This window comes from Erythrolamprus reginae, chromosome 2 (genome assembly GCF_031021105.1).
Source record: "Erythrolamprus reginae isolate rEryReg1 chromosome 2, rEryReg1.hap1, whole genome shotgun sequence".
NCBI classification, from domain to species: domain Eukaryota; kingdom Metazoa; phylum Chordata; class Lepidosauria; order Squamata; family Dipsadidae; genus Erythrolamprus; species Erythrolamprus reginae.
Window position 1 is genome coordinate 10,426,120 of NC_091951.1, and position 11,532 is coordinate 10,437,651.

Sequence of the window (11,532 nt, forward strand, 5' to 3'; positions counted from 1 at the left end):
TGCTTTGTAAAGCAGAGAGCTAGCAGTTTGAGCTATCAGATCAGAACCCTTCCAGCTATATATATACATACACACATATATATAGGAATAGAGTATATCATGAAAGAATAGAAGAAGAGATATAGGAGATATAGGAGAGTAATAGGACAGGGGACGGAAGGCACTCTAGTGCACTTGTACTCGCCCCTTACTGACCTCTTAGGAATCTGGATAGGTCAACCGTAGATAATCTAAGGGTAAAGTGTTGGGGGTTTGGGGATGACACTATGGAGTCCGGTAATGAGTTCCACGCTTCGACAACTCTGTTACTGAAGTCATATTTTTTACAGTCAAGTTTGGAGCGGTTAATATTAAGTTTAAATCTGTTGTGTGCTCTTGTGTTGTTGTGGTTGAAGCTGAAGTAGTCGCCGACAGGCAGGACGTTGCAGCATATGATCTTGTGGGCAATACTTAGATCTTGTTTAAGGCGTCTTAGTTCTAAACTTTCTAGGCCCAGGATTGAAAGTCTAGTCTCATAGGGTATTCTATTTCGAGTGGAGGAGTGAAGGGCTCTTCTGGTGAAGTATCTTTGAACATTTTCAAGGGTGTTAATGTCTGAGATACGATATGGGTTCCAAACAGATGAGCTGTATTCGAGGATGGGTCTGGCAAAAGTTTTGTAAGCTCTAGTAAGTAGTGTGAGATCCAACACTTTCACAAACCTTCTTCACTTTCAAAGGATCTTCCACTCTTTCAGCTAGACCTTAACACTTTTTAGCTCTCCCTGGCTCGGTTTCAAACTCTGCAGTGTTTTTCTGATGTAATGTATTCCTGCTGCATCATGTTGTCCCCTCTGTAAGAGGTTTCAGCCTTAAAGCCTTAAAGCTACAGGAGAGGAAAAACAATGCAGTTCCAACGATGTTTTTTATTTCTTTTGGAAACCCCCAGCAAAGTTCTGAAAGAGGTGCTTTCTTAACCATCCACTATTTAATCACTCACAATTCCCTCTTCTTTGTTTCTTTCTGTCACTCAATCTTGATTCTAAGTCGTCCTCACAGCTTCCGCTAATGAGTCAAAGACGTCGCGCTTCTGGATCGGTCTAGGGAGGCTGATCTCTTTGAAGGTTGGCAAAGGGGGTTCCCCAATGTCTAGGGGGGTGTCGATCACACCCTCAGCTGCACTGGAGTTTCCCCTATTTGATCGCAGGTCCTCGGGTCCACGATCGCCCATTTGGCAGCCAAAAAAACCCCTTCTAAAGCCCAGCTTTCTCAGAGCAGTCAAGAAAAGCAGGGCACCAGGGCAACGTCACACCCGGAAGTCTATTTTTAATATTGTTAATCTCCCTTTCAAGTTTCACCCACTTCTTTTCTGTCAATGATTGTAATTCCACTAATCTTTCTATTTGAAATGCTTCTCTATATAATTCTAAATTTGGGCACCCCCATCCTCCATCTTTTTCTCTGGCAATCAACCATCGTTTCCTTGTTCTAGGTTTTTTATTTCCTTCAATCCAAAAGTTCATTTTATTGTCCCATTCCCTTAGTTTTACTCCTGGGAAGGTACCTGGTAAAACTTGGAATAAGTACGTCATTTTTGGAATAATCATCATTTTAAGAGCTCTTATTTTGGCCATTTTTCTCAAACTTTTATCTTTCTGCTTTTTAATTTGCTTTTACAGTGGTACCTCGAGATATGAGTTTAATTCGTTCTGGACCTGGGCTCTTAAGTCGAGCAGCTCTTATCTCGAATGACTTTTCCCCATAGGAATTAATGTAAATAATTTTAATTGGTTCCAGCCCTCAAAAAACTCACAAAGTTAGTCTAAATTATGCAGAAAGACAAGTTTTTAATGAAGATATGTACATGTACATATAAATGAATAATGAAGTTTCTTTCACTTAACTTGTAAACTTTCTTAAACTTTTAAATTTACATATGTTCAACTTCTCTGCCACCCAATCCTGTAGGACAGAGGTCCCCAACCCTTTTTGCACCAGGGACCGGCTTTAAGCGATCAAGAGAGGAATGGGATAAATGAATGGACGGAGGGTGGGAAGGAAGGAAGGAAAGAGGGAAGGGACAGGAACAGAGGAAGGAAGCAAGGAAACTTATGAAAGGGGAGAGTAAGAGAGGAATGAGTGAAGGGAGGGAGGGAGGGAAGAAGGTGGGAAGGAGAAAGAAAAGAAGAAATAGAGGAAGGGAAGGTAAAAGAGAAAGAAAAAGAGCTAACTTCCGCGTTCAGCTTCAGGAGACAGCTGCGAAGCCGCGCGCGTGTTTTAAAAGGTTGCAGCCGGCCTGGGGGGCTCGGAGGGGTGCTGGCAAGCCCCCCAGGCCGGCTGCAAGCACCCCCCGAGCCCCCCAGGCTGGCTGCAACCTTTTAAAACACGCGCGCCGCTTCGCAGCTGTCTCCTGAAGCCGAACGCGGAAGTTAGCGTTCGGCTTCAGGAGACAGCTCCTTGGCGCTCGTATCTCGAATTTGGGCTTGTAAGTAGAACAAAAATATCTCTCCCCTCCCAGCTCTTATCTCGAGTTGCTCGTAAGTAGAGCAGCTCTTATGTCGGGGTTCCACTGTACTCCATTTTTAAAATAATAACTCCTTATTATTTATCTTATTGATTTCCTTTTCCAATTTCACCCACTTCTTTTCTCAATAAAGAAAACTTAAAAAAAAAAAAGAACTCCGGAGTCCAGAGTATATGGGGAAATACTATCTATCCTCTAAGAACAAAAAGATTGTTCTTAATTGTAACATAATTGATGGCAGTGGAGTGCAGATTCCTAGGGAGGTCTTCGGAATAAATCCTTCTCCAGCTCAGAAGCTGCTGTCCTTGGAATAAGCTTTCAGTCTTCTCTTTTTGCCATATGTCAGGCTTGTGTAGGAGTCCCATAAAAAATCCCCACTGGGAATTGACAACATGTCATGATCAGGAAGGAGGGGAACGGACAGGAGCAGCTACTGGACACAGGAAGAGAAGCGCTCCAGCAGGTAGCCCGGGTTGCGAAGAAGGGGACCAGAGCTCTTCCCAGCAATAATATGTTGCTTCCTTATTCCATTGGGCAAAGGTGAAACAACGTCTTCCAGAGCTCTCCTGGGCCTCCATCCTCCATTGGTTGTGTTGTGCTGCAGAGGGAGAAAATGGAGAAAGTCAGCATCCTGGTTTGTATGGGGAGTGTAGGAGGTGACCAGGCTGAGCCCGATAGGAGGGTCAAACAAGTAATAAGTCAAGAGTCCCTTCATGCACACAAGAAACCTGAGTGAAAGCCACCTTCAGTTCCCTGTCTATGTCCAAATTGCTTTAACCTTTAGTAGTTCAGAGATTCTTGCACAGTTCGTAAGCTTGCAATAAATCTTGACACCCCTTTGAACAGCCTGGATCTTCTGATTTCCCTGGTGCTTGACAGGGAGGGAACTTTCTCTCCTCTCCTTATCTCCCTCTCCATCCCACCACCTCCAGCAACCCCAGGCAAACACAGGGGCAATCAACAAAACTGCTCTTTGGAGAGAGAGGAATTCTCTGGGAGGGATCCTCACTTCTCCCCCTTAGAATTCCTTTCCTGTTACCCCTGAAGCTCATCCTTAACAAGGGGATATTTTTGATGGATTCCTCCCCCACCATCCTTCTCTCTCTCCCTTCTGTCCAGTCCTGCTGTCTCCTTCCTCATCCCACATTCTTCCCTCTGAGCTTTTGGAATGGAGTGGCTGAGCAGGGCAGGATCCCCTCTGCAGAGCATCTGATCAGGCAAGAGGAGCTAAGCCCCAAAGGAACCTTGGGGAGCCCATCATCTCTTCATGGCTAGCTTTGAAAGAGGGTGGATTCCTCTACCCCACAAGCCCACAAGTCTTGTCTCCCAGGTGTTTTCCAAGTGTGGAGTTTGGTCTGTTAAATAGATTTCAGCAAGTGTCAGGCTCACCTCTGAGCTAATTGTAGGTTGGAGCATCGGCTGTGACTGCATCTCAACTTCTATGACACTGACAGTTTGAGAAGGAACCTTTTCTTGAGAACCATTATAAGGATCAGTTGTTACTTTGCAATGGAAATTTTTCCTGGATCTCCTCCACTTGTCTGATAGATGGGGAAAAAAAGATAGCTAGTTAATTATTGGGCAGCAGCTCTTGCCTGGGACAGAGGACTATGCTGAAGACAGTGAAGGGCTACCAACATTTTTACTACCAAACTGTGAGTGTGGCTTATGCAGGACGCCCTGCATTTTCTTTCAGCATCTTTCAGTGTAAATTGGGTGCTCTGGAGTGGAGCTCCATTTTCGCAACCCCACTGCATCCCCCACCCCCACCCAGGCAGTAGCCCACCACTGGCTGAAGACCTCCAGGAGGCCCAGATAGTCAAACTGGCTGAATTATATATAACCCAGCATCCTGAGAATCAGGCATTAGTGCTCTTGTCTGTTTATGGGCAAAAAGCAGAATTATTGGCCATCAAGAGCTGCTGAACAGAGGGGAAAGTAATACAGAAGAACATTCCTGGGGGTTATTGAGGAATAATCAAGTTGAAACTCTCCTTGTTCCTATTACAGTTCCTTTGGGATGTCACAATCCTGTTTTTCCACCACCACTGAAGCCATTCAAAGTTGCCCAGCAGGGCTGTTCCGAAAAGGACCCTGTCCTGTATCAACATTAATTTATTTTAAACAATGATGCTAGATCATTGGGAATCTTGTTACTGGAGCAAGAGAGATGGCATCCCCATCCATTTCAAACTTGGTACTTCTTTCTCCAGATCTCACAGTCTTTGTTTTAGTTTGTACTCCAAAGTCCCTGTCCCAACTTAGCTACTGTACCAGCAATCTTGAAAGGTTACACTCGGTTTCTCTGAATTAGACAAGCAGCACAATTTTCAAGCAGAAAATGACAAAGCAATTCCACCCCATTGATGAGAATGTTAGGTGTAGATCTCGAGCTGCACTTGGTGAAACTCAATTCTTCCTACATCCACTTTCGTTGCCATGCCTCTTGCTCTGAGTAGAAGCAGAGGAAGCAGCAGCTCCTTCGACTGCTGGACCTTGGACCCTGTTTTTGTCTCCACGTGTGATTGCAAGCAGGGGCAGAGGACATGGGTCCCTCCTTCTATGGACCTATCTTCCATCAAGGGGGGTCAGACAAGATGGCCACTGATGCCTCTTCCCTCTCTATCATTCAACTGGTGTGTGTGTGTGTATGAAAGAGCAAACTATCCCATTCTTTCCTTTAAAAAGTAGCATTTTGCAAGAACCATTCTGATTGGATGGTGGCGAAGTATCCCATGTGGCCAAAAGGCTGTGGCTGATTTTAGATTTTTGTGACCAAAGAGAGAGAAGACAGCGGCCGATCAGCTGCTGCGGAGGAAAGAACTTCATCCAACTGGCGGAGGCAAAAAGTCCCATCCCCGTCCCGAAGTCCCTCATCCCAAGCACATGCATCTTCTTCAGGGCAGGATTAGGGATTTTCTAGTGCTTCCCAGGTCATTTAGGAGTCTCCTCAGCCCTGATATTTGCTCCTCTGAAGCCAAAGCAGCTTCTTCTCAGACAAGAAGCATGTGGACCATTTTGAGATTTAAATGGGTTGAACAAATGGCTGCTTAGTTTCTTCTTCCTTTCGGATTCCAATTCAAAGGGCTGTTTGTGGGGAAGGGTCTCGTGGGGGTTCTAGCTGTGGCCCTCAAGGAGTCTCTCTCTCATCCACATCAGCTCAGTCAACACAGAAAGACACAGAAGTGGGGGTGAAGCAGTGGATGAGGTTTTTTACTTACATATCACAAAGAAAATCAAAGCTCCCAAGGTTAAGGCTGCCACAATTACCGCAGGAATCAGCCACCCTGTAGCTAAAGAAGGAGAAACATGGTTCTGATTAGGCAGATGCTGAGTTCCCTGAAGTGGAGATGTTCAGTAATGGAAGCATTTCCAAAACTGCAATGTCCTCCAGGAAGATCCCCCACCTGAAGAAAGCCCCCCTCCACCAACGCTGCAGAGGGAGGAGTTAATGGCCTTGAAGGGCAGAAGGAAGAGCCATGACCAACCCTCTGATATAGATTTTCATACCTTTAATATTAAGTTACTATTTCCAACTCCTCCTTGTAACAGAGATCACTTCTCTCCCATCATTATTAAATGCAGGACTACATTTCCTCCTCTCCATTAGAAAACATGAGATGTTGTAGAAGAAATCAAGACCACTAAAACAGATTTTCAATCATTTGTGCAAAATCTACTTGTCACATCAGCCTCTCACCTGGATCCTCCTTCAGAGCCAATATCAGGGGCTCCTTCAAGCCTTCGTGCTCAATATGACACTGAAAACGGTGCCTCTCCTTGGGGTTGATCTCAATGCTGAGCCAGACATAATAGGTCCCATCTGAGTTGGGGGCCACGTTCCTCGGGAGAGTCTCATACTTGCAGACTTCTCCGTCCCTCATCCAGGTTGCCTGGATCTCCTTGGGGTAGAAGCCAAAGGCCTGGCAGATAAGGACCTGCAGGCTGTCATCCACCACCTTGTGGGTCACCTTCCCCACTGGAGGCTCTGCAGGAAAAGCAACACCTCAGTTCCTGGGATTTTTTAGAGTTTCTGTCAAGGCAATTGAATAAGTGGGAAGACCTCCTTTGGACATCCACTGCCTCTCCTCCCTCCCTCTCCTCTTCCTCTCCTCTGGAACACTTTAGATTCATTTTTGAAAGGGACTTTGGGGTAAACGTGGCCTTGATGGATTATGTGTCTACCTCTTTAAAAAAAACTCTCAACCATCATAGCATAAGTTCTTAGCATAATCTATTAAATATCCTTCAGAATCAGCTTCCTGCCTAACTTATGGTCACTAGCACAGTCTGCCATGCATGTGAAGGGTAGCTTGGCTGTGTAGAGCAGAAAACTAGAGGAGAGGAAGATGAGGATACCTAGAAAAGAACCTGACCCCACTTGGCCACTCACCTGTCTTCTTCTGAGTCTCATTCTGGTAGGGCAGGTATCTCTGCAGCCTTTTAATGCAGGTCTCCTCTAGAAAGACTTTGTTTCTCAGAGACCGCCTTGGATCATCCTCCCATATCTCCTTGACCTTCTCGGCCTGGGGCTGAGCGGCCACCCATCTGAGGGTCTCCTTGTCAAAGCTGATGAAATCCATCCCACGGTAACCATAGTGCAAAAAAACTATTTTGCTCCCGTCTTCCCTGAGCTCACAGCCCAACATCAGCTGCCAGGTGTGAAGCCCTGAAATACAGAAAGAAGTGATGAAATTGTCTAGAGTTCCTCTCCCTAGAGGAGCCCCCCCCCAAAATGATTCATTCTACTTCCCCCTCATCCCACCAGGGGTGGGGAAACAGATCTTGTCTCCTCTCTTTCTTTCAATGGTGGGAGTCTTCTTAATGTGGGACTACAACAGGGATCAGCAACATGCAGCCCTGGAGCTGCATGTGGCTCATTCATTCCTCTGCTGTGGCTCCCTGTCACCAGTTGGCAGCACAATTTTGAGAGGAGCTTCTGGTTGGGGGAGGGGGGAGAAGGGCAAGCCAGGAGGAGACTCTGGTTTCCCAGTCATCTCCACAATTTTTAGGGCTTTTGGTTAGGACTGGTAGAAGAAAAGGGAATTAAACTGGGGTTGGGGGGGGGAGAGGCTTCCAGTCAGAACCTTTTTGGTTTTATTGTTTAAGGTTGCCAACCTTTGGGCCAGAAGATCATGAGAGAGATGATCTTGGGGAGAGGAAAGCATCTCTCATCCTGTCAGAAATTTCCTGACAGTCAGAACAGTTGATCACTGGAACAGCTTGCCTCCAGAAGTTGTCAATGCTCCAACACTGGACGTTTTTAAGGAGATGTTGAATAACCACCTGTCTGAAGTAGTGTAGGGTTGGGGGTTGGACTAGACCTCTAAGGTCCCTTCCAAGTCTGTGGTTGTTAGAAACATAGAAGATTGACAGCAGAAAAAGACCTCATGGTCCATCTAGTCTGCCCTTATACTATTTCCTGTATTTTATCTTAGGATGGATATACATCCCAGGCATGTTTAAATTCAGTTACTGTGGATTTACCAACCCCGTCTGCTGGAAGTTTGTTTCAAGGATCTACTACTCTTTCAGTAAAAAAATATTTTCTCACATTACTTCTAACCTTTCCCCCAACTCACCTCAGATTGTGCCCCCTTGTTCTTGTGTTCACTTTCCTATTAAAAACAATTCTCTCCTGAACTTCATTTTAACCCTTTAACATATTTAAATGTTTCGATCATGTCCCCCCTTTTCCTTCTGTCCTCCAGACTATACAGATTGAGTTCATTAAGTCTTTCCTGATACATTTTATGCTTAAGACCTTCTACCATTCTTGTAGCCCGTCTTTGCACCAGTTCAATTTTATCAATATCTTTTTGTAGGTGAGGTCTCCAGAACTGAACACAGTTTTCCAAATGTGGTCTCACCAGCGCTCTCTACAGTGGGATCACAATCTCCCTCTTCCTGCTTGTTATACCTCTAGCTATGTAGCCAAGCATTTTACTTGCTTTCCCTACCACCTGACTGCACTGTTCATCCCTTTTGAGACTGTCAGAAATCACTACCCCTAAATCCTTCTCTTCTGAAGTTTTTGCTAACACAGAACTGCCAATACAATACTCAGATTGAGGATTCCTTTTGCCCAAGTGCATTATTTTACATTTTGAATAATTAAACTGCACTTTTCATTGCTTTGACCACTTATCTAGTAAAGCTAAATCATTTGCCATATTACAGACGCCTCCAGGAATATCAACCCTATTGCACACTTTAGAGTAATCGGCAAATAGGCAAACCTTCCCTACCAGACCTTCCCCTATGTCACTCACAAACATATTAAAAAGAATAGGACCCAGAACAGACCCTTGTGGCACACCGCTTGTAACCTGACTCTGCTCAGAATACTCACCATTAACAATAACTCTCTGATGTCTACGCTTCACTCAGCTGCAAATCTACTGAACTATCCAGGGATTAAGTCCAATCTTCACTAACTTATCAGCTCTTTATGTGGAACCGTATCAAAGGCTTTGCTGAAATCCAGATAGGCAATATTCATGGCACCATCTTCATCCAACACCTTTGTGACATTGTTATTATTATCCTCATTCTCCTTACAGATATTGGTGGTCAATGGCAGAAACAATATTATCCTTTACTGGGATGGGGCTCATCTCAACCTCCCAGCCTCCCACTTTCTATTCATTGCCTGCTTGCCTCTTTCCCCAATAACCAAAGTGTTAAAATCTGGGAAAGAGAGATTTGAGGGAGAATTCAGGGCTTGAAGGCAGTTCTGCCTCTGCTCACCTTCAATCGGGTGGTTGAGTTCTGCTAATTGATCCAGGTCAGCTCTGAACATCCTCTCAGGTGCCTTCATCTCCTCCTCCTCCATCCGGGGCACCAGAGGAACTGTCTTCCCATTGAGGATGTCATATCGAGCAATGGGATGGTCATCCAGGTGGACCACGGAGAGGAACTGGGGCAGCCCCTGGCTGGGCTCTGATACCTTCAGGTAGGAATAGCACAGGGAGTGCCTGGAGGAGCCTGAGAGGAAGAAGGTGGAGAAGAGAATTGTGGGGAGTCTGCAGCTCCAGCTCTTCCTTCAATAAAACCAACTTTGCTTCACTTGGGAAAATTCCAGACATGAAAATAGCTGAAGGAGACCCTAGCAACCTTTGGTTCATTTTGGACAAGGCCACATCAGGTGAGGGGATTCTCTAGGCTCACACAAGTGCTTCTGGGCCTGACCCCATTGGACTCTAAATGCCCATTGCCTGAAGAGCAGGTGGGCAGGAGCTGCTTGAAGTTTCACCAGAGTGTGGAGACTTCCTGCCTCTGGAAGCTACAATACACCCAGCAGTTATCCTTTATAACAGTCCAGAATTCTACAATCATGTCAACTTTTATGATTACCCTTTGCCCGCTGGCACATGGGAAGGAGGAAGAGTCAACATAGACTCTAAACATTCTCTTTTGATTTTCACTTCTTCAGGCCCAACACATTGGAATTTGGCAAAACCCTAACATGTCTCTTTTAACTTTCACTCCATGGGCAGAAATTCACTCAGAATGTATGACAAATTAAACACCAAAAGTCATTGGGACAATTTTCTTCTGATTATTATTTTTTTCTTAGCAGTCCAGAATTCTACAATCATGTTGACTTTTATGATTAGCCTTTGCCCGCTGGCACATGGGAAGGAATGGCTGTGGTTTTTGACTTCCTGCCTCTGGAAGCTAAACCACACCCAGCAGTTGCCCTTAGTAGCAGTCCAGAATTCTACAATCATCTTGACTTTTATGATTACCCTTTGCCCGCTGGCACATAGGAAGGAGGAAGAGTCAACATGGACTCTAAACATTCTCTTTTAACTTTCACTCCATGGGCAGAAATTCACTCAGAATGGATAACAAATTAAACATCAAAAGTCATTGGGACAATTTTCTTCTTCTGGTTATTTTTTTTTTTTTAGTATTTTGCTTTGATTATCAAAAATATAAAATACAGAGGTATAAAGAGAAGTGAGAGTAATGGGAAAACAAGGGAGGAAAAGGGGAAGGGAGAAAAATGTAAGGGAAGAAAAAGAGAAGCATTGACTTCTCACCCCTTTTGGTGCAGTAGAATAACTTTTTACTTTTAAATGATAGTTTGATAAAAAAGGAGTAGGGGAGACATGACAGCAGCCTTCCAATATCTTAGGGGCTGCCACAAAGAAGAGGGAGTCAACCTATTCTCCAGAGCACCTGAGGTTAGCCGAAGAAGCAATAGGTGGAAACTAATCAAGGAGAGAAGCAACTTAGAATTAAAGAGAAATTTTGTGACAATTAGAACAATTAATCAGTGGAACCAAAAGTCTCCAGAAGTTGTGAATGCTCCAACACTGGAAGTTTTCAAGAAGAGATTGGAAAATCAGACAGCCTGGAATGTTACAGGGGGCTGGACTAGAAGACCTCCAAGAACCCTTCAAACTCTGTCATTCTTTTCTGTTCCGTTCATCTAATCAGCAAAACCAAAATCTGAAGCAATTATTGAAACCTTCCTGGTGCTGTGCATATGTCCATCATTCATAAGTTGGGATACAAAGAAGTTCTTAAAAAGGCTGAGCGAAGGAGGAAGGACGGGAGAAGTTTCCTGCTGAGAAAGGAACTTTAATTGGGTGGGGTGTGAATGTGGGGGAGACATACAGGCAACACATGCTTTCTCCCCCCTACTCCCACTTTCAGCTTCTTCCCAGCAGGTCACAAATCCTTCCAGAAACTCACCCAGTCGGCCCACTGGCACCAAGGACCCCAGCACAGCCCACAGGAGCAAGAGAGGAAGCAGCTGCAGCACCATCACCCTCCGACCACCAGCACCTGCAACCAAAGGCACCAGTTTTCTCCCCCCCCCCAAGAATAAATGAGGGTCCCAGATGAGAGCAACACTCCCTCTGCAGTCAATGAACAGTTTCTCCACATCAAAAGTCTACAGAAGAGTAGAAGAAAGAAAACAACGCTGCTTTGAGCTCTTCTCCCAGGGTTATTCTCCTCCTCCTTCCCCTGCTCCAGGCTGCCAAAGTTGAAAAGTTGAGGAACTTTGGACTAGAC

The 11,532-nt window shown here is 45.0% G+C and overlaps 1 protein-coding gene across 1 annotated transcript; it reads right to left on the reverse strand.

Moving 5' to 3' along the window:
• Window positions 1-1,020: 1,020 nt before the first annotated feature.
• On the reverse strand, window positions 1,021-11,314 carry LOC139159132 (major histocompatibility complex class I-related gene protein-like). The gene is made up of 6 exons (XM_070736489.1): window positions 11,209-11,314; window positions 9,253-9,489; window positions 6,896-7,171; window positions 6,203-6,490; window positions 5,724-5,795; window positions 1,021-1,127 (listed from the first exon to the last, which is right to left on the reverse strand). Exons 1-6 carry the CDS (start codon window positions 11,279-11,281, stop codon window positions 1,021-1,023), a joined length of 1,053 nt encoding a protein of 350 aa, XP_070592590.1. The 5' UTR covers window positions 11,282-11,314.
• Window positions 11,315-11,532: the final 218 nt, after the last annotated feature.

Bases quoted from the DNA above. Each gene is read 5' to 3' on its own strand.
- LOC139159132 (XM_070736489.1), bottom strand. From the start codon at position 11,281: ATGGTGCTGCAGCTGCTTCCTCTCTTGCTCCTGTGGGCTGTGCTGGGG. The intron at 9,490-11,208 runs GTGAGTTTCTGG...TCTTCCTCTCAG, and splicing joins GGTGCCAGTGGGCCGACTGG to GCTCCTCCAGGCACTCCCTG. The intron at 1,128-5,723 runs GTAAGTAAAAAA...ACACCCCCCTAG, and splicing joins TTTGATTTTCTTTGTGATAT to ACATTGGGGAACCCCCTTTG.